The 19,727-nt window shown below is 47.7% G+C and overlaps 1 protein-coding gene across 2 annotated transcripts in view; it reads left to right on the top strand.

Annotated features, from left to right (window-relative positions):
• Nucleotides 1–631: 631 nt before the first annotated feature.
• LOC105470273 (protein disulfide isomerase family A member 5) overlaps nt 632–19,727 on the top strand; it is a 93,948-nt gene continuing 74,852 nt past the window's right edge. Inside the window, exon 1 of one of the 2 annotated variants that reach the window (XM_011722084.2) lies at nt 632–814. In XM_011722084.2, coding sequence (XP_011720386.1) covers nt 773–814 — 42 coding nt within the window. In that variant the 5' untranslated portion in view covers nt 632–772. Of the gene's footprint in view, nt 815–2,304; nt 2,615–19,727 lie in introns of those variants that run through there. The other variant, XM_071092348.1, reaches the window with a different exon arrangement.

Below are 19,727 nucleotides of genomic sequence, written 5' to 3'. Positions count from 1 at the left end.
TTGTTTATCCATTCATCCTTTGACAGACGTTAGAGTTGTTTCCACCTTTTGGTTATTGTAAATAGTGCTGCTGTGAACACTGGTGTACATGCATTTGTCTGAATATCTGTTTTCAACTCTTTTGGGTATTTACCTGAGAGTGGAATTGCTGGTCAAATGGTAATCTATGTTTAAGTTTTTGAGGAGCCACCAAATTGTTTTCCAACAGCTCAATAATGTTTTACTGAAGTTAAATAGAATAAGCAGCGGGGAGTCTGGGAGGCAGGAATGAGGGCTTCTCCTGTCCTTCACAGGCAGCACTGGACTCTGCCGTTTACCGGCTGTGTGATCTGGGTCAACGTACTTAAATTCCCTGGACTGCCTCCTAATCCTCAAAGTGGAGAAAATAAAACCTAATTTCTGTGAGCTGCGTGAGATACTGTTTCTGAAGCTCCAGGCACAGAGTAAGCCCCCGTGCATTAATTGCCTTTCCTTACTCCCTGACCTTGCCTTTTCACACTTCACTCGCTGCCACGTGGCGTCGGAGGCCAGTCCGCACCCGCAGCCCCCAGCTGAGCCAGGCTGCAGACTACAACTCCCAGCGAGCACTTCTTCCCGGCCGCCTCTCCCCGGCTGCTGCGCATGCTTTGGCAGACGTGGCACCGGGAACTCGGAGGCGGGGAGCGGCTGGGAAGTAGCTGTGGTGGTTGGCCGAGGTGGAGCTAGCAGGCGGGCGGGCGGGCGCGGGCGCCGGAGTGGAGAAAGGAGCCAGCGGTGGGCAGCGGCTGCGGGGATGGCGCGGGCCGGGCCGGCATGGCTGCTGCTGGCAATCTGGGTGAGACTGTGGGGCAGGGGTCCGGGCTGGGCCGGCACGTGTGCCCCGCGTGCCCTTCTGCGCTCTCTGCTCCAGCCCTCTCCAGGACGTGAGGGAAGCTGCCCCGGGGCACCGGGATGAGGGCGTGCATGCCAGGCAGGCGGGCACCGGGTGCTACGCGGGAGACAGCGGGAGTCCCAGTGCCCTCCCCGCCAAGCGCTCCCGGGCGCAGGGGAGGAGGCAGCTGTGGGGCGCCGGGCGATCCCTGGCAGGGTGCTTACGCCACGGCCACAACTTTGCGGGGATGCAGGTCGGGGCACAGCCAACAGCTCAGGCGGGACGCCGGCGGGCTGCGGGTGTGCTCAGCCCCAGACTCCGAGCCCTGCACCTGTGTGAGTGCGGGGTGGGATGGGGGTGCTTACTACCTGCACTGCCGGAAACCTTGGTTTAGGGCCACCTTGTTCTTGGTTTCGGCCCCAGGCGTCTGGGAAACTGCGGGCCACCACCTGGGCCTCCGCCCACAGGCCAGGCTCGGTGGGCTGGGTGGGGTCGACGCAGCCCGCCCCTGCTGAGGAGCTGCTCCTACACCCAACTGAGGGGCTGGCTCGAGCCTCAGCCACTTTCTAGCCGTGTGACGCGCCGGTTCATTTAATGTATCTGAGCTAGTCTCCTCATCCATGATATAGAAAGGCAAAGGTACCCCCATAGGGTGGTTCTGAGGGTCGGATGAGGTCTCAGAGAAAGAAGCTGTGTAAACTGCAAAATCTTACGAAAGTGGAAAAGGAGTGGGCTCCAAGAGGAGTTTGCTACACTTGGTGGAGGGACTCCAGGCATCCCTGAGAGAGGTCGGAATGGGTGTGCCTGCTGGCCCAGGACTGGGGTTTGGCCTTCGTGTCGCTGTGGATGTGTGATGGGATATTGTGGCCTCCTTCCCCATCTTTTCCATAACTTATGCCCTCCCTTATTTTAGGACCATCCTGGCTCCTTTTCTCCTGAAGTTCCAGGGAACTTCCTGCTCCTGGCACCCTCCCCAACCCAGATTTTCCCGTTATTTTCCATTTGGGTGTGGCAAGGACACTGGGCAAAGAGGAGGAGAAAAGGAGTGTGGGTTGAGTTGCTTGAAACACTTCCATCTCCCAATACCCTGGATCACCAGTGAGGAGTGGCCTGGGACTCTCTGGTTGGAAGTGGCTGGGGAAGGAAGCCCCCTGTTCTCTTAGGTCTCTGTTCTCACTCTCGGGGAGAACCAGGCTGGAGTGGGGCAGTGTCACTTCATTGCGTCTGGGTTTGTTGAACGCTATTTTGCCATCAGTTCCCTGGAGCCAGTTGGTCTGGACAGGTCTCTGGGCCAGGAGAAGGGAGCTATCTTCTGCAAGGCCCCCACGGGTCTTTGCACTTGGACTGAGTAGGAGGTCCTGCTTTCCTCCCTTTCCCCTCCCTCTTGTGAAAACAATGGGCTTGAGAATCTGAAATTTCATTCGGCAGACATTTATTTATTAATCACATTGTTTGGATTGATATTTTGCCCTCCACTGGGTTGGATTTTGGGTGGAGAGCAAAACACACATTGTGCCTGCCATCTGGTGTTGCCCTGGATTGGGCAAAGGAGTCAGTCCTGTGAGCAAATAATGACAGAACAGTAAGTGCTGTGACCTTAGGTACTGGTACCTTCACTGAACGGGAGCCATACATTGATTTAAAGGGAGGTCAGCCATGGCTTTCCTGAGGTGGTGGAGTTGAACAGAGTCTGAGAGGAGTGTGGTAGTTAGCTAGGCACTGGAGGGCTGCGGCTCCCCTTCACTGGGAGGTGCAGAAGAGCAGGTAGGTTTGCTGAAAGCACTAGAACCTGGGAGTCCTGAGCAAGCAATTTCTATCTTCTCCTTTCCCTAAGCCCTAGAGTTGGCTTAGCAGGTAGGAGGTGGAGGGAGCATGCCAACAGGAGCAGTGGTGAGTGATTGCTGGACAGTGGGTTGGGCCTTTGTAAATTTAAATGCTGTGCCTATCTGATAAGGGCTCTCCAGGTTCCTGGAAGCAGGTTGGGTTTCTTTGTTCATTCAATATTTACTGAGGGCTGATATGTGCACAGGACTGGGCTGTGACCTGAAGGGTATAAAGGCATCTGCAGGGATTCATGTACAGGGATATACACCCACCGTATTTTTTACAATAGCAAAAATGTGGAAATGGGTTAAATGCTCAATAATAGTGGCTTGGTTAAATAATATCTGGCCTTGTTCATATCATGAAAAGTGATGTTTATTTTTGTCAGTTTGGCCTGCTATAACAAATATCCCATAGACTGGTGATGCAGAACAATCGAAATGTATTTTTCACAGTTCTGTAGACTGGAAGTCTGAAATCAGGGTGCCAGCATGGTTGAATTCTGGCAAGGACCCTCCTCCAGAAGACTGTTGGCTTCTCATTGTATCCTCATATGATAGAAAGAGGACTAGACAGTTCTCCTGGGTTCCTTTTTCAAGGGCACTAATCCTATTCATGAGCGATCCACTCTCATGACCTAATTACCTGCCAAGGGCCCCACCTCTTAATACCATCACTTTGGGGGTTAGGATTTCAACATATGAATTTTTGGGGGAATGACAGAAATATTCAGTCCTGGCCGGGCACAGTTGCTCACACCTGTAACCCCATCTCTTTGGGAGGCTGAGGCGGATCACCTGAGGTCAGGAGTTTGAGACCAACCTGGCCAACATGGGGAAACCCCATCTCTACTAAAAATACAAAAATTAGCCGAGCGTGGTGGCAGGCACCTGTAGTCCCAGCTACTCAGGAGGCTGAGGCAGGAGAATTGCTTGAACCCAAGAGGCAGATGTTGCAGTGAGCCGAGATTGTACCACTGCACTCCAGCCTGGGGGATGGAGCAAGACGCCATCTCAAAAAGAAAGAAAAAACAAAGAAGAAGAAATATTTCAGTCCATTCCAATGTTTGTAAAGAATATTTATATTTACTAGAATGTTATGTTTATTATGAAAACATTTTATGATGTTTATGAAGAATATCTAAGGATGTGGAAAAATGCCCAAGTGTGATAACTAAGGGAAAAGCAGGATATAAAACCAAACCCCAGGGTGGCTGAAGTTACGTGCATGAAGAATTAGCAGTGCATCAAAATGTTAACAGTCATTGTTCTGGAAGGTGGAGTTGTGATGACTTGTGCTTCTTTGCTTATGTTTTTCTGTGGTTTCCAAGTTTTTCACATGAATATGTATTAGTTTATAATCAGGAAAGTTAATGAAGATTTTAAAAAAATGTTCCGGCCGGGCGCGGTGGCTCAAGCCTGTAATCCCAGCACTTTGGGAGGCCGAGACGGGCGGATCACGAGGTCAGGAGATCGAGACCATCCTGGTTAACACGGTGAAACCCCGTCTCTACTAAAAAATACAAAAAACTAGCCGGGCGAGGTGGCGGGCGCCTGTAGTCCCAGCTACTCGGGAGGCTGAGGCAGGAGAATGGCATGAACCCGGGAGGCGGAGCTTGCAGTGAGCTGAGATCCGGCCACTGCACTCCAGCCTGGGTGACAGAGCGAGACTCCGTCTCAAAAAAAAAAAAAAAAAAAAAATGTTCCTTTGGGAACCCTCAGCCTTCCAGAAGAATACTGGGGTGGAAGGTGTCACAGTCAAACACATGGGACAGGTTAGTTCCAAGAGCTTCCAGGCTGGGTGTCTGTGCCCTCAGAGGCTATGGGTGGTGGTATCTTCCTTCCCAAGCACTTCTGGGCACAGGGGCAGGAGGTAGCCCTAGGGTGCAGGGCGATCCCTGGCGGGCCGTGCTGTCCTGCTCCCATCCCTGCGCTGACTGCCTGCTTTCCTGCTGTCCAGCTCAGCTCCTCCCTGCAGCTGACCCTTCTCTAGGGCTATCCATGCTGATTGTCCTGTGGTCTCCACCAAGCCTGTAGGATGGAGAAACATCAAGCTGGAGCGAACTCTAGGTCTCCCAGCTCAGTGGTTCTCAAGCATCGGGCCAAGGACTGAAGTTGGGCTGGGCTGGACTTTTCTGGTCTACAGTCAAACTGGAAAAAAAAATGGCGTATTTGTTTGTTTTTCATGAATCCAAATGTTTTCAGTTTAAAAACTTGTCAATTTTTCTGACATGATGACCATATTTTGAGGGGGAGGGGGTTACAGCATCCTTTTGAAAAATGAGGCTGGTTGTGGTATATTGTGATTTCTTTTTAAAAGTCCTTTCTTGATAAAATTTATTTTTAATAATATAAAATCCATGTTGCATATTTATATTTAAAAATACATATATTCTGCTGATCCGTGAGATTCAGAACTGATCTAACTCAGCCTTCTCCTTTTATAAGAGAATAGCGAGGCCTAGGGAGGGAAGGGACTCACTCAAGGCCACCCAGTTAGTGAAGGCAGAGCTGGGAGAAGAGCCAGATCTGCTGAATGTAAATCGGGTTCTTCCCACTCCTCCATCTCCCGCCTGCTTCTCTGCCTCTGCCCCTGATGGTCGCTTGAAGCTTAGACCCTGGAGGACAGTGGGTGGAGGTGCAGGAGGCAGATGTTTGCTCCTGGCTTCTCCTGTAGAGCTTTTAAGGTACACTTATTTAGGTTCTGTACTTCTCTGGGACCATTATATATTTAATAGGCTTTTGTGGGCTGGCCTGAGGACTGAATTGCCATTTAAAATGCTATTTGGAACCTGGAATGCACATTTCCCACAGAAATAAACACATTACAGTGGAAGTCTTAAAACAGACCCGGCATATAAGGTGGAAGTGTGGCTGAGTGCCATAAGAGCGGCAACCCCCGTGTGCTGGGGATTCAGGACGAGGCCAAGCAGTGGGACACTGAATGACCAGAGAAGGCCCCAGGAAAGAGCAGGGTGTGAGCTGGCCTCACAAGGAGGGCAGACTTGGAGCTCTGTGGCAGCAGGGAGTACCCTGTCCTGGCTGTGGTGTCCCCAGCACCTAACTCAGGGCCTGGCATGTCATCAGCCCTGGTCTGTGTTTGGCTGATGGAATTAATGTCACAGGCAGAGAAGGAAACCTTCTAAGCCAGAGACATGGAAAATGAGGAATGATAGGCCAGGCTGGATGGAGGGAGGGTTTGAGTCTGGGGATGAGGGGAATAAGACTGAAAAAGTGGATCGTAAAGAACCTTAAATGCCTGGCAAAGCCATGGGGACTCGATTCTGAAGGTAATGGAGAGACATGATGAAAGCTGCCCTTTTAATAACAAGATCAATCAGGTCACATGCAGGGTTGGGTGGGAGGGGGAGAGACTGGATTAATTTTCCCAGAACAACACTTTCATCCTTACTTTCCTCTCTGTTATCTACAAGATAAATTCAAGTGTTATGTAGTGGAAAGAACATGGGCTTTCAGCCAGCTAGACACTCAGGAGCTGCCTGACCTTGGGCCCTGCCTCAGTTTTCTTGTTTGTAAGTGGTGATAATGATATCCATCTTGAAGTGTTGAAAGGATTAGAAGAGATACAGGAAGCACCCAGCACAGTGCTTGGCACAGGAAGGTGTCCAGTCACTGGGAATCTCAGCAGTCATTGCCAGTTGTTGAATAAGAGATGATGGGGAAGTCAGTTAAGAGGAGGAGGTGGGCAGGGAAGGGCCAGAGAGAGGCTGCACGATTTGAATGCCAGGTAGGGGGCCCCCTGTGCTGCTAGGATTCTCCCCACGGGAGTTACTTGGAGCTGAGCTCTTGACTCCCTCCTTGCCCCCTCTCTGCCAGGCCGCTGCAGAGATCCCATGTCGGGGCGGTGTGCAGAAGGGCTCAGGATATAAGTGTGCTTGGTTTCTCTCTCCTTTCTTCTGAAAGTAGATCCCCTCTTGGGAATGAAGACAGCAAACACACTATATCCCTGGAGGTTTTGCCCCAGCTTTGCGGTTTTGTTCTGTCGGGCTCTTGTGTCTTGCTTGGTGGTTGTGGTAGGTTTTGAGGCTGTCTGAGTGACAGTGGGCCAGAAATGAATGCATGGGGTATAAGGAGAGACTGAGGTTCTTCCACATTACCTGGACTTGGGATGGTTTATTTGCCCCCCACCTCTCCTTCCTTGTGTGTGTGCATGTGTGTGTGGGGGAGGGGTTGGGGGGGTGGTGGTATTGTCTTTAACACCTGACATCTTAGGTCCCAACGGGAGAAGGAAGGAGCAGGAGTTCTCAGCCCTGGTGGGCTGGCCCATCCCTTCTGCCTGGCCATCTTTCAGCACTGCCTGGAGCCTCTGGCTCCCCATGTGATCTGTTGGCAGAATTGTTAAATCAGATGCATTTGTAGAAGGCTTTAGAGTTTGCAAAGCATTTCCATGTATTTCACGTCAGTGTGGTTTTGAGCCCCATGTAACTTGGTGAGGTGAGTAGGCTAGCCCAGTACCATTACCCCTGGAGAGGAATGGGTGGCTGGACAGGGAGGTGGGAGGCGACATGCCCTTAGACGAGGTGGAGGAGTCTGTGGCCTGGAAGGTGAAGGAATAAAGAGATAGGTGGGGACCACAGTCAGAGTTCTCAGTGCCTGGCTTGAATGTGTAAGCAGCTGTGTTGGCAGCCATTTTCCAAGAGTGTCCCTGAAACTTGTTTTTCAGCTACTCCCTGGTGGCTGTGACATTGTACGGGAGTGGCCAGCCAGGCACGTGCTGACTGTGTCCTTCCCCCGAGGAGTTCCAGTTCGCTGTCCCCTGTTGCCACCCTACATCAACAGGGCCTCTTTCCATATACCAGTTTGCAACCACTTATAATTAATTAGCTTTGTGATCTTGCACTGGGGGGTTGAAGACACTCATGTAGTGTGGGATTAAAAGAGCCTTTATTCCTCAAAATCATACTGAGGCACCAGTTTGATGCACATTCCATTCCTAGATGGTGTGATGGTGGGCCTGTGTCTGGCTTCAGAGTTTCCAACTCATTAAAGCTGCGGAGGCACAGGGGTTGAATGTCCATTTGCTGCAAAGAATCCTACAGTTCCTCCAACCCCTGGTGCAGGCAGATTTCTTGAATTTGTGAGCAGGTCCTTTAATCCTTGTTAGAAGATGTTGATGAAAATCAAGGTTAAGCATTGTAAGCTGGGGCTTAAACATAAAGGTGATCCAGTATCTGAGCCCAAATGTGGGCCTGGTAGGAAAGCTCTGTTGTTGGGCCAAGCAGGGAAGGGTCTTGAGGACCAAGTGGATTTGTTCTCATCACGGGGTCTAGTCTTTATGGGTCCTGAGCAGAGTATTAGTACATGCCCCCTATTTCAAAGGAAAGTGGACCAGCATCCGCATCCTACATGTGCCACAGATGTTCATTCATTCAACAGATACTTCTTTTTTTTTCCCAAATGGATATTTCCTTGAGAATCTTTTATGAGCCAGGCCTCATGCTAAGGCATTGGGGATAACCATAAATAAGTCAGACAACATCTCTTTCTCTCATGGCCTAGTGGGACAGCCACTGATTAATTATTTAGTTCAGGTAATAAGTGCTGAAAACAGAAAGTGTTAATATAATGTGGTAAGAGAATGTATAACAGGGCTCCCTAACCTAATTCAAGGAGTCAGGAAAGGCTTCTCTGAGAACCTCTGGGTTTTTCTTGGAATAATGTGTTTAAATGTATAAAGTAAAATGCATAGAATTACAAAGAAAGCAGTTATATTGAAATACAGTTATCAAAATATAACAAGGTTGTGATAAAATAATATTTATGTTTATTAATGCATCGTATAAAAAGATTGAAGGTACAAGTTTGATAACTTCTATAATTTTAAGTAGTGATGAGCATAAATAGTGTTTCAGGATATCTTGTAATGTGGTAAGGAAATCTGATTTCTGTTGGTGGCAAAGTCACAGACACTGGTACCCTAATTACTACTGTAATTTATTATCTACATTCATAAATGTAGAAAGCATTTATACATTTATAAATACATTCATAAGACAGGAAAGGCTAAATTTCAGTTAGAGGTTAGTGAAGATAAAGATGTCATTTTTCTCCATCCAAATTCGTAGACTACAGTGGAAAAAAATTATCTAAAACTTAGAAATAAAAGATGATTTTGTGACCTTTTAGTATCGTACTAGAGTATTGTATAAAAACCACCTAAGGACCAGCTGTGCTCTAGGGGATGTAACTCTGTTTATTATTTGTTATGGGCCATACTTTGTAAAGTTAGGTAGGATGCAAATTATTTCTGTTTGGTAAAGAAGAGAAACACAAAGATTATTGCCCTGAAGGACATTAACCTGTTGGTATCTAATGTAGCAGTCTTATATCAGGATTATATCCTCTTTTTTAGGGTCTCTTATTAGCAAGTTAAGTAAAACTTTGAAATATGCTCAATACCTATTTGTATGAGAATTAGGCTTTTAACATTTTAGAATTATACTTGACTCCAGTTTAAGAACTGCTGAGTAAGCAGAACGTAAAGATGTGTTGCTTAGAAGAGAGGTCTGGTCTGGAGATGTTGATTTAGGGGTGCTGTTCAGGAGAGTGGGTGAAGTTGGCTGGGCATATAGGGTAGGAAGAGAGGGTAGACTGAGTGAGCTGCAGAACTTCAACATTTAAAGAATGGGAAGAGGAGGGTTTACAAAGAAGAAAGGAATGATTGTTAGAGAGGTAGGAGGGAAACCAAGTGTCGCATGGAGTTCAAGAGGCCAAACAAGATGAGAACTGGAAGTGCCTGTAGGGTTTATCTACAGGGAGGTCATTGTTGAGCCTTCACCAAGAGCCTTTTTGGTGGTGGTGGTGGTAGGGAGGGCAGATTTCAGAGGGATGAGCAATAGAAGGAGGCAGGAGGATGGGAGGAGCAGGGGAGATGGAAAATTCTGGCTAACAGTGGACAGGGGAGTGATGTGGGGCCCAGAGAGAGGGTTTTTAAAAGATGGGTCAGTGATGGAGTTTCTTCACCTTAAGGAGATATGTGTTAAATGGATTCCTGCGCTCCCAGCCCCTGGAGATGTTTTTCTTCAAGAATAAAGCCCAGGAATCTGTATTCCCAGAATACTGAGTGCTGTGGTACAGCTACAAAACTAGACACATTTCGAAGTTAATCTTATATGGCTGGTGGTACTTTGCCAGCCGAGCTGGGTGCTCTCGATTGAGTGTGTAGCACAAGTTCTGCTCACATTGGAGCTGTGTCACCGTTGTCTGCTTGCTGTCACGTGACCTGAGCAAGTGCTTTTCTCTGAAGGGATTTGGGGGCTTGTGAACGTGCTGGTAGCAGAGGGAAGATGGATCAGGTTGTCACTGTGGCTCTTTTCAGCAGGTCACGCTCAACAGCTAGATTGGAAGGGAAAGCAGACTTGCCAGCCTCTCAGGTATTATTCTGGGTGGAGCAATGGGGAGTGGATGATGCTCCAGGGATGTCTGTCGGAACTATTCACATTGACAGTCCAAGAGAAAAGCATCAGATCTGTCCTGGCAGGGTCCTGGCTCTACTGTTTTAGGCTTAATCCGAGGCAAATCCCTTCTCTGAGCCTCAGTTTTCACATCTCTAAAGTGGGGATAGTACCACCTCTGCCTATAAACACTGATTGTTTATGATATAGTTTTTCAACTCCTGCAAGAATAGTCATACATTTTACAGTGTAACCCAGTAATATTCGGTTCACTGAATGCACAGTGTTGCTACCTATGCTACTCACTGATGTTTTCTAGTCAATGTAATTTTTTTAAAATGCTACTGTAACTCACTGATTCTATGACTAGACTCTTGGGTTGAGACCTGAAGGGTGGAAACAGTGGCTTAGACTCTCAACTTTAGAGGATGAAATGAGATCATGTGTGTAAAAGCATAGATGTACACCATGGGTCATGAGCACTGAGTTGTTATTTTCTTATCAGTTAACGGAGCTTGGAGGCAGAGTTGATTTCCGGAGTGGGAATTCACCTGCTCTTCCTCCCTCCCTGCTGCCTAATTCAATGTTCCCTCTCCCAGTTCTTCCTTGTTAACAGGCCTGGCACACCAAGCTGGCAGTGATCCAGAGCCCTCTTGGCTCAAGAAGAGGTTTTCCAAAACATTAAAAGCTTTAGGGACTTAAGTCCTGGCTAAATGCACTGCAGTTGCAATTTCAGGATAAGAAAACCTGTTTTCATAACCTCTCAGATAAGTTGCCCTGCCCCTGAATTGTCTATTGTTGACAACCACATTTGTGCCGTGGGGAATACGGGAGGGGAGAAACTGTGCTGCGTAGCCCCAAATATAAGGTGTGGCTTTTTAAAGGAAGCGAAATAGAAGAAATGCAGCTGGCCTTGTATTTACAGCAGCAAGCAGTAAGATGTATGTGGCTCTGGGAATCTGTCTTCCTTACGCCCCACCTCTGGTGCTGGAGTCTGTCAGACTTGGGTCTGAATCATAGCTCTCTTACTTGCTGTGTGACCTTCAGCAAATTTCTTAACTCCCCTTAGTCTCAGTTTCTTTATCTATAAAATGGGAACAATAAAAGTGCTTACTTCCTACACTTGTCAAGATAATTCAGTTAGATAACATGTGAACTGCTTAGCTCGCTGCTGGTCATACAATAAGCACTCTGCTTTTGGCTGTTGTTGTTATCATGGGCTAATCCCTAAGCCCTGGATTTGGAATTAAAGGATCCTCTCTTGCATTCTGTTCCTTGCCAGGTGCTTTTGCATTTCTGTTTGTTAATAAGCACAGTTAGCTCTCTTGGCTCCCAGTAGCCAAGGGTCTCACATCCCAGGGCCAGCCTTTCCTGCCACCTCTCTCTCTCTCTCTCTCACACACACACACACACACACGCACACACACACACACACAACAGTATCACCACCATTCAGGGACGCATGGTGCTTGGTTTTATTTCAGAGGCTGCTGGGTAGACATTTGAACATTGGGAAGCATCGGTGGTGAGATCCCCAGGCTTGATTTAAGGTTAGGCCTTCACTCCTTGTGCAGAGTAGTGTTTAGCTATGGTGGCTCATGGCAGATGTTTAGAATTTACCCTTTTAAGGGGCATACAGTATGCATATTTTAAAATTAATTTTCTTTCTTTCTTTTTTTCTTTCTTTCTTTCTTTCTTTCTTTCTTTCTTTCTTTCTTTCTTTCTTTCTTTCTTTCTTGAATTTACCCTTTTAAGGGGCATACAGTATGCATATTTTAAAATTAATTTTTTCCTTCCTTCCTTCCTTCCTTCCTTCCTTCCTTCCTTCCTTCCTTCCTTCCTTCCTTCTTTCTTTTTTTGAGACAGAGTCTCACTCTGTTGCCCAGGCTAGAGTGTAGTGGTATGATCTCAGCTCACTATGACCTCTGCCTCCCTGGTTCAAGTGATTCTTCTGTCTCAGCCTCCTGAGTAGCTGGGATTACAGGCGCGTGCCACCATGCCCGGCTAATTTTTGTATTTTTAGTAGAAACGGGGTTTCACCATATTGCCCAGGCTGGTCTCAAACTCCCGACCTTGTGATCTGCCCGCCTCAGCCTCCCAAAGTGCTGGAATTACAGGCGTGAGCCACCGCGCCTGGCCTAAAATTAATGTTCTTTCTTATATCTCTCATCAAAACCATTCTATAAGTATTTGCTAGGTATATGTTGCATGCCAAGTACTTTGCAGATTCCATATAATAGTTATAAAAAAAGCCAAACCACCCAGTGTCTCATGACCAGAGACGAGACTGTTCAGCTAGCAGTGCAGAAGGACACATGAGCACTGTACATACGTGGGAAAGGACACAGAGCAAGTGCTGGGCGGGGAGGAATCAGAAGGCCTATGCAAGAACTAAGGGCAGTATCTGGTTGTGTTCTGGAAGCCTCTTTCTTTCCTTTCTTTTTTTTAGGCAAGTTTTTTTCTTTTTAACTTTTATTTAGAAATAATATCGGATTTATAGAAGAGTTGCAAGAGGAATCCAAAGGATTGTTATGTGCCCTTTATTTCGATTCCACAAATATTAGTATTTTATCACATTTGGTTTTATCATACTTCTCTTCTATATATATGAAGTTTATATATGATATTCCTTTGCCCCCTAAATACTTCAGTATTTCCTAAAACACAAAAACATTCTCTTATGTAACCACAGTACAACGATCAAAACTAGGAAGGTAGTATTTGATTCAGGACCCAAACCAGAATCACACAGTGCATTTAATTGTCCTTCGTTAGTCTCCTTTAATCTGGAACAGTTCTTCAGTCTCTGTCTTTTGTGACCTTGACATTTTTAAAGAATTATCCTCAATTTGGTTTTTGACAATGTTTTCATTTAGTGCATTATATCAGGGGGCACCTGACGTCAATTTGACCCATTACTGGTGGTGTTTCTGTTGGCCCCTTAGTTAAGGGGGTTTCTGCCATGTACAGTGGGGAACCACTGTAAAGTTACATTTTCTGATGGGGAGACACTTTGAGGCAGTTAATTATTTTCATAATGGTAGCCAAGTGGTGGTAATTTTTTTCTTTAAACATTTAGATTGGACATGCTTATTATGACAAGTTGAAAAAATAGAGAAAGGGGAAGAATAAATACTACTGAGGGCAAATCCTCAGTGTTTTTCTGAGCATACTTTTGTTTACTTATAGTTGTGGTTATACCATGCATATTTTAAATTCTATTTTTAAAGACAACATTAAAGCAAACATTTTTGCATTGCGAAGTCTTTAAAAACACCATTTAAATAAAATACCATCTAAATGGCTTATTCTTCTTTGAGTGGCTTACTCTGTGTAACCATTCTGTTGTTGCTGGACATTTAGGTTGTTTATAGGTTTTAACTCTTATGAGTAGAATGGTTGTGAGTCATATGTGTGTCAGACCTCTGCTAATTTCCTCAGGACACATTCCCAGAAGTGGAATTACCAAGTCAAAGAGCATAAATACTTTAGAGATACATGATAAATTATGCCAGCTACCTTTCCAAAAGAATGGTACTAGTTGAGGTTTCTGCCAGCAGTATATGACAGTTGAGCTCCATATTTTAAGAGGTTCACTAATGGTGTTTCTCAACCTTTTATTTTTTTTAAACTGTGACCCACCAATGAAGATTTGGGTTGAGATTAATTTCCTATATTTTGATTTATGAGAGCCTAGGTATTTATTTCTAAAAACAAATTATGGTATAAAATAGCACATTACTCTTTTCAAGCTGTAACAGTCTGAAACAGAGCATTGGGAAGAGCTCTGGGAATCACTGAGGTGGCGGTGTCTGGACAGTGGGGGATTTGAGGTCACGCATGAGGAATTAGGATATTTCACCTAGAGAATCCTAGAAGAGACATGTTTGCTGTCTTTGGAGTGTGATAGGCTGACAGATGTGCACGCGTGGCCGGGGGGATTTAACATTTCTAATGAGGAGCGCTCCAAGATGATATGGGTATGGTGTAGGACATGGGACTTCCACATATTAGCATATTGAGTTCCCACAGCCTCCTGGTCCAGCTGAGTTGAGTGGTCTCAGGAGATTTTCAGTCCCTGGCTCTGGAAGGCTACCTGGAGGCTGGAGATGGTATGTGAGGAATTTTGAGGGGATTTCTATATTTGTGGAAAACCAGTCAGCCCAACTCAAATCCGAATTGAAAGAGATGTCCTGGCTTTTTTGTCTCCAGAATGGTCCTCTTACCAGAAAAGGGCTGGGGTAAGGAAACAGGAGAGTTCCTGGGCTAATTCTTCTTTCATTTGTGGATAGCTGGCATCAGGTGACCAAGGTACCTGATAAGAACAGGCACACTGAAAATCTGGGCTACTAGGAAGAACGCTGGGTAAATCAATCCCTTGACAGTCTCTCTGTCTCCTTCCTTATAGATAACATATCTAAAGTTTAATGCATGATTTGGTGCTTAAGGCACTTTGAAATATCCCAATTAGAACAGATGTTTGTATTTCTTTCTAGTTAAAGCTTTTGTTCAAGATCTATTTGTATGTGTGCCAGAAGACCCAGAATGAGAACTCCTTAAAAAGATCATTTATTGGCCAGGTGCGGTGGCTCAAGCCTGTAATCGCAGCACTTTGGGAGGCCGAGATGGGCGGATCACGGGGTCAGGAGATCGAGACCATCCTGGCTAACCCAGTGAAACCCCGTCTCTACTAAAAAATACAAAAAACTAGCCAGGCGAGGTGGCGGGCATCTGTAGTCCCAGCTACTTGGGAGGCTGAGGCAGGAGAATGGCGTGAAACCAGGAGGCGGAGCTTGCAGTGAGCTGAGATCCGGCCACTGCACTCCAGCCTGGGTAACAGAGTGAGACTCCGTCTCAAAAAAAAAAAAAAAAAAGATCATTTATTTCACTCATGCAGAAGCCTGCACAGGGATATTCCAGGGCCAGAATATCCCTGTGTAGTGTCAGGGACCCAGGTAACATCTATCTTGTTAGCTCCTCTTTAGCAGGCCCTTCCTCCCCATTGTCTCAAGGTGGCTGCTTGAGTTCCAGCCATCTTGTCCAAATTCCAGCTGGCAGGAATGAGGCAGGGACTGAGAAGAGTCATATCAGATGTCTGTTAAAGTTGCCACATCACACTTAAGCTCGCGTTCCAGGGGCTGGCACATGGCCACACTTGCTGCAAGGGAGACTGAGAGGTGAAGAGGTTTTTACTGCAGGTGGCCACTTACCCAGGGAAACTCAACGGTTTCTTCACAAAGCGTGATTACCTCACAGTCCTCTGGTGGTGATCATGAGAATAGGTTTACCAAATGATACAACTGTAAAGAACTTTGGAAATCACTCTCAGTTCCTCAGTTTTCCAGAGTAGGAAGCAGACTTGGAGAAGGAGAGATGCCAACCAGTAATAATCAAAGTCAGCACAAAACTTGAGCTTCTGACTCCAGGTACAGTGCTCTTTCCGCCAAACCACAAGCTCTAAATTCTCAGCCCGCTCAAGTTCTCTGACCTTGGATTCAGGGCCACATCTGTTTTCTCAGGTCCTCCTCTTTTCCTTGAGTCCCTTTAGTACCAGCTTCTTAAGAGTCTAGACTTAGATTCTGACATTTCAAAACTATTTTGAGCAAAATGTGGGTTAAACTAAATTAAACCTGTTTCTTCACAGTTCTCAACATAAGGGTATCTTTTTTCCAGGTGACAGAGCAAAAGAGGTTGAGTCCCACCTTCACCCTTTTTCCTCAATGTTAAACTTCTGTTCCCAAGTCTTCCTCCGTTAGCAAGCTGCTTTTACATAATTGAATATCGCTGGCTTCATGGTCTGCATTGAATAGTAAATCCATAATGACAGACGGCTTTGCTAGTTATAGAGAATGTGAGGGTGCTGGCACACGCCCCAGAGATGAGGAGCTTTTTAAAGCTGAGGTGTAATGTGGCAAGGACTGTTCTCCCTGATTATCTTCCAGCGTACCGGGACTCTTATCTCTTTAGTTTGATGGTGATGCTGGGTGGCGATCAGCCTCATTAAGTGAGGTAAGTGAAGAGGGGAGTTTGTGTGTGCTATGTTAGCAGATGGAGAGGACCACACACTTCCTGCACACAGTCTCTGGCTGGGAACAGACCTGGGCTAATTGCCACATTTAGGATCTTCATGCTCTTGGCCCCAGGAACCTTGGGAGACTCCAGGATCTGCTGGGCTTGCAGAAAGCAGAGGGTTAGTCTAAACCCCTGCTGGGACCCTCCTTGCCCTGGGATTCTGGGAGATGGGGGCATTTCCTGGTTGCTTTGGCAGGCCCTGCCTTGGAAGAAGATGTTCCTTTTCTGCTTGGGTTGTGCCATCTGTTGCAGCAGTCCAGGGAGCCTGTGGGGTTGAGAGAAGCAGGCCTCCTCTGGCCAGGAGTCGGGAGTTGGGAGGCCCAACTTGTAGTCCTGGCTCTGTTACTTACCTACTGTGTGACCTTCGTAATTAATGTAACCTGTCTGAGCCTCAGTTTCCTCATCTGTAGGATGAGGCAGGTACCTACTCACTGGGGTATTGTGAGGGGTAAACGAGTTAGTGGGTATGAAACCTGGGAAGTGTGCTCTAAATGTGCCGTGTGACCTCTTGGTCTGGGTCGCTGTGCAGCTGGTGATGATTCGAGGCTTTCTGGTGGCTGAATGTGTGTACGTGTTCGCTCCTTCCTGCCTGGACCTGCTGCCCTGCCTGATTGCAGACAGGGCCCCTGGAGAGGAAGAGGTGGTCCCCGTGTTACTGCTGTCCTTGCTCCCCTTCTAAGTTGTCTTGTTAATACAGAGAAGTGCAATTATTCTGTGCTTCTGCATGCCAAACGTTAGATTCTTTGTCATTTCCCCCCTCATGTAGTCCTAAGCCACCCTGCAAACTGGGCATTGGTATTCTCCTCTCCACCTTGTAGGTGGGGAGTTGACACTCAGAGGTCTAGTAACAGGCCTGAGGTCATCTTGCTGTAAGTGGTGGCACCTGGATTTTCCCCTGGTCTGTCTGACTCCTGAGCCAGTGCTCTTTCTGTGGTGTCTGGAAGACTGCAGAGCGGGGAGAAGAGAGTGGGTTTCTAAGTGGATGGTGGTTTGTCTGGCAGGCTCTGAATGAGCAGACACCTGTTACAAGAGCACGGCAGGGGGTCTGGAAGATGAGGAAGGACTCAGTCTCCACCCCATTGCCTCCAGACATGGCAGAGGTGGGCAGTGAGGACCTCCGTGCCCGGCACTCTGTTGCTGCTGGACTCTGAAGAGAGCCTGTACTCAGGGGAGGGATTGGGTGGTGGAAGGGGACTGGTGCTCTGGAGGGAGGGGGTGCAGTGAAGCTCTGTGAGGGGGTTTGGAGGTTGGGGGCATTGGTGCTCTGACAGCGATGTGCTGGTTGGCTGATAATAGGCAGGACCTGGCATTGGGGGCCTCTGTTTCCCAGAAGCAGAAAAGGGGAAAACCATTTTTGCTGGCAGTGTTCTGCCCTGCACCAGGGAGATGCTTTATGGGTCTCAGCTCAGCCAGCAGGGGCAGCTCAGCCCTGATGTAAATACTGTTAAAGCTGAGGGTTGTGAGCAGAAAGAAAGCAATTATTGGAGAAGGTCAGAAGGGGTTTGCATGGTGAACAAAGGGGATCTTTTTTCTCTCCTTTACCTCTAGAGCGATTGACTTCGAATGTAAAGAGCCTGCCAAGCCCAGGAACAATGCCATGACTGGCATGGAACCCTGGCTGCCTTTGGAAGCACTTCTCAAATCCTGCCCTTTCCCCCCCAAGGGCTTGACAAAGGAGCAGATAGTTTTTGCATCATTAACGTTGTTATTGTTGCTGTAGTTATTGTTGTTATCAAGGTTTGTGGGTTGTGACTTATGAAGTCTGCAGTAAGGCTCTTGGCAAGGTGCTCCGAGGTTTGCTGGGACTGCATCTTAAGGAAAGGAAGGAGCGTGTACATTGGAAAGGTTAAAATAGACTGAAGTGGAGGAGAAAGGAGAATGTTAAGTGGCAGGAGGAAAGTCCCCTTGGGCTTATGGGGAGGGAGGAAACGCCTCCTACTTGTCTGCCCCTGTGGTTGTTTGCTAGGGTGAGGGTCTGTCTGAGGCCAGACACAGAGGGGCCTTTCATCCTTCCCCTTCTCAAAAGCCCAGTTAGTGTCTCAACTCTTTGGACCCCATGTCTCAGGATTCTCCCTGGATCGGCCTATCTTGATGATTTTTCCTCTCTTGTTCTCAGATCCTGCCACTCTGGGCAAATCCTGCTTCGCCTCTGCCCACTAATGCCTGCACGCCCCCATCTTCATGGGATACAACTTATCCTTCTTCTGACCCTGTGGAACCTCCTTGCACCTTCCCATTATCACCCCAGCTCCTGTGCTGGGTAGACTTTCTCTCCTCTGCAACCTGGCATCCAGCTCCCGCCACGTGTGCCACTGACATTCTCTCCAGTGTTCCCAGGGACTTCACCGCCTTTGGCCCTGTCCCAGCCCCTCCCCACTCTGCCTGCCTGTGGATCACTCCCTTTTCTTTAAAAGCGTCCCCTCCCTAGTCTCTGTGGACGCAGCCCTCCCCACCTCCCTCTTGGTCCTGCCTCCTCCCTCACTGAGGGTATTTCCTGTCTCCTCCCTCTGAGCCTGGCCCACGGGGACTTCATTTACTTGGTGGCTCACCTTGCAACCTGGAGAATGCCTATATTTGATGCCTCACTGTCTACCTGTCCAAAACCTGAGCCTATTATCATCTTCCTTAATGTGAGAGAAAAGCCTCCTTCGCTGCTGCTTCTCCGTTCTTCCATCTTTGGCTGTTGTTCCAGCCTCCCAACCCAGAATTCTGGGAGTCGTTTTAGACTTTTTTTCTCTTTCTTCCTCACTTACCTATGAATAGTCATTGGGTTTTGCTGTTTTTCCCTCTGAGGCTTTTGCATTGATCCATGTCTCTCCACTCGGGCAGCCACCCAGCAGGGCCCTCCACCTCCGGCCTCCCTGGCTGCTGCCCAGTCTGAGGTCACGGCCAGATGAGTCTCTACAATGCCATGTTCATCCTTTCACTCCCCTGCTAACTGGGCAATGATGCTTCCCACTCTCTTCTTGCACCAGGCCAGGCCCTTGGGCAGACTTTGAAGAGCCCAGCCTGCCCCGCTGACTTCTGCCGTGCTCCAGCCCAGACACCCCCTGAGCTGTGATCTGTCTCGTTTCCATAGTCCCTTTGGGCCTCCCAAGGGCTGCTGTGGACTCACCCCATCACATGCTGATAGTGGGTGACCTCTGCTAAGGTCAGGAGTGTGGTAACAGTATAATTTGTCATGTTTATAATTCTGGGCAAACATTTCCTGAGGGCTTTCAATGGACCAGGCCCTGTGCAGGGCCCTGCCCTCCTCCAGAGCTCATAATCTTGGGGGTGGGGGTGAGGGTAGGGAGATGGACCCTTCACACAGCTTCCAAACCGGCTTGGCTGTGGGTTATGCCCAGTCTGAGCCCCAGCGTCATGCCCAGTGATGGTTTTCAAGCAAAGTAAATTTGCTCAGCACGTTTCTGGTTGGGCTTAACTTCTCTACTGCGTGACACCAAACGCTGGGTGAGGGGCTTGGCTGGCTGGCTGGAAAGTGGTGTGTTAAATCTCAGTGGCCCTTGGTTAGATGACCTGTGGGATGGACTGGGTTTTATGGGAAGGAAGCTGAGGGTGTGCTGT

This window comes from Macaca nemestrina, chromosome 2 (assembly GCF_043159975.1).
Source record: "Macaca nemestrina isolate mMacNem1 chromosome 2, mMacNem.hap1, whole genome shotgun sequence".
NCBI classification, from domain to species: domain Eukaryota; kingdom Metazoa; phylum Chordata; class Mammalia; order Primates; family Cercopithecidae; genus Macaca; species Macaca nemestrina.
The sequence above is the reverse complement of the archived record's forward strand: the minus strand, read 5'-3'. Positions and strand labels throughout refer to the sequence as shown.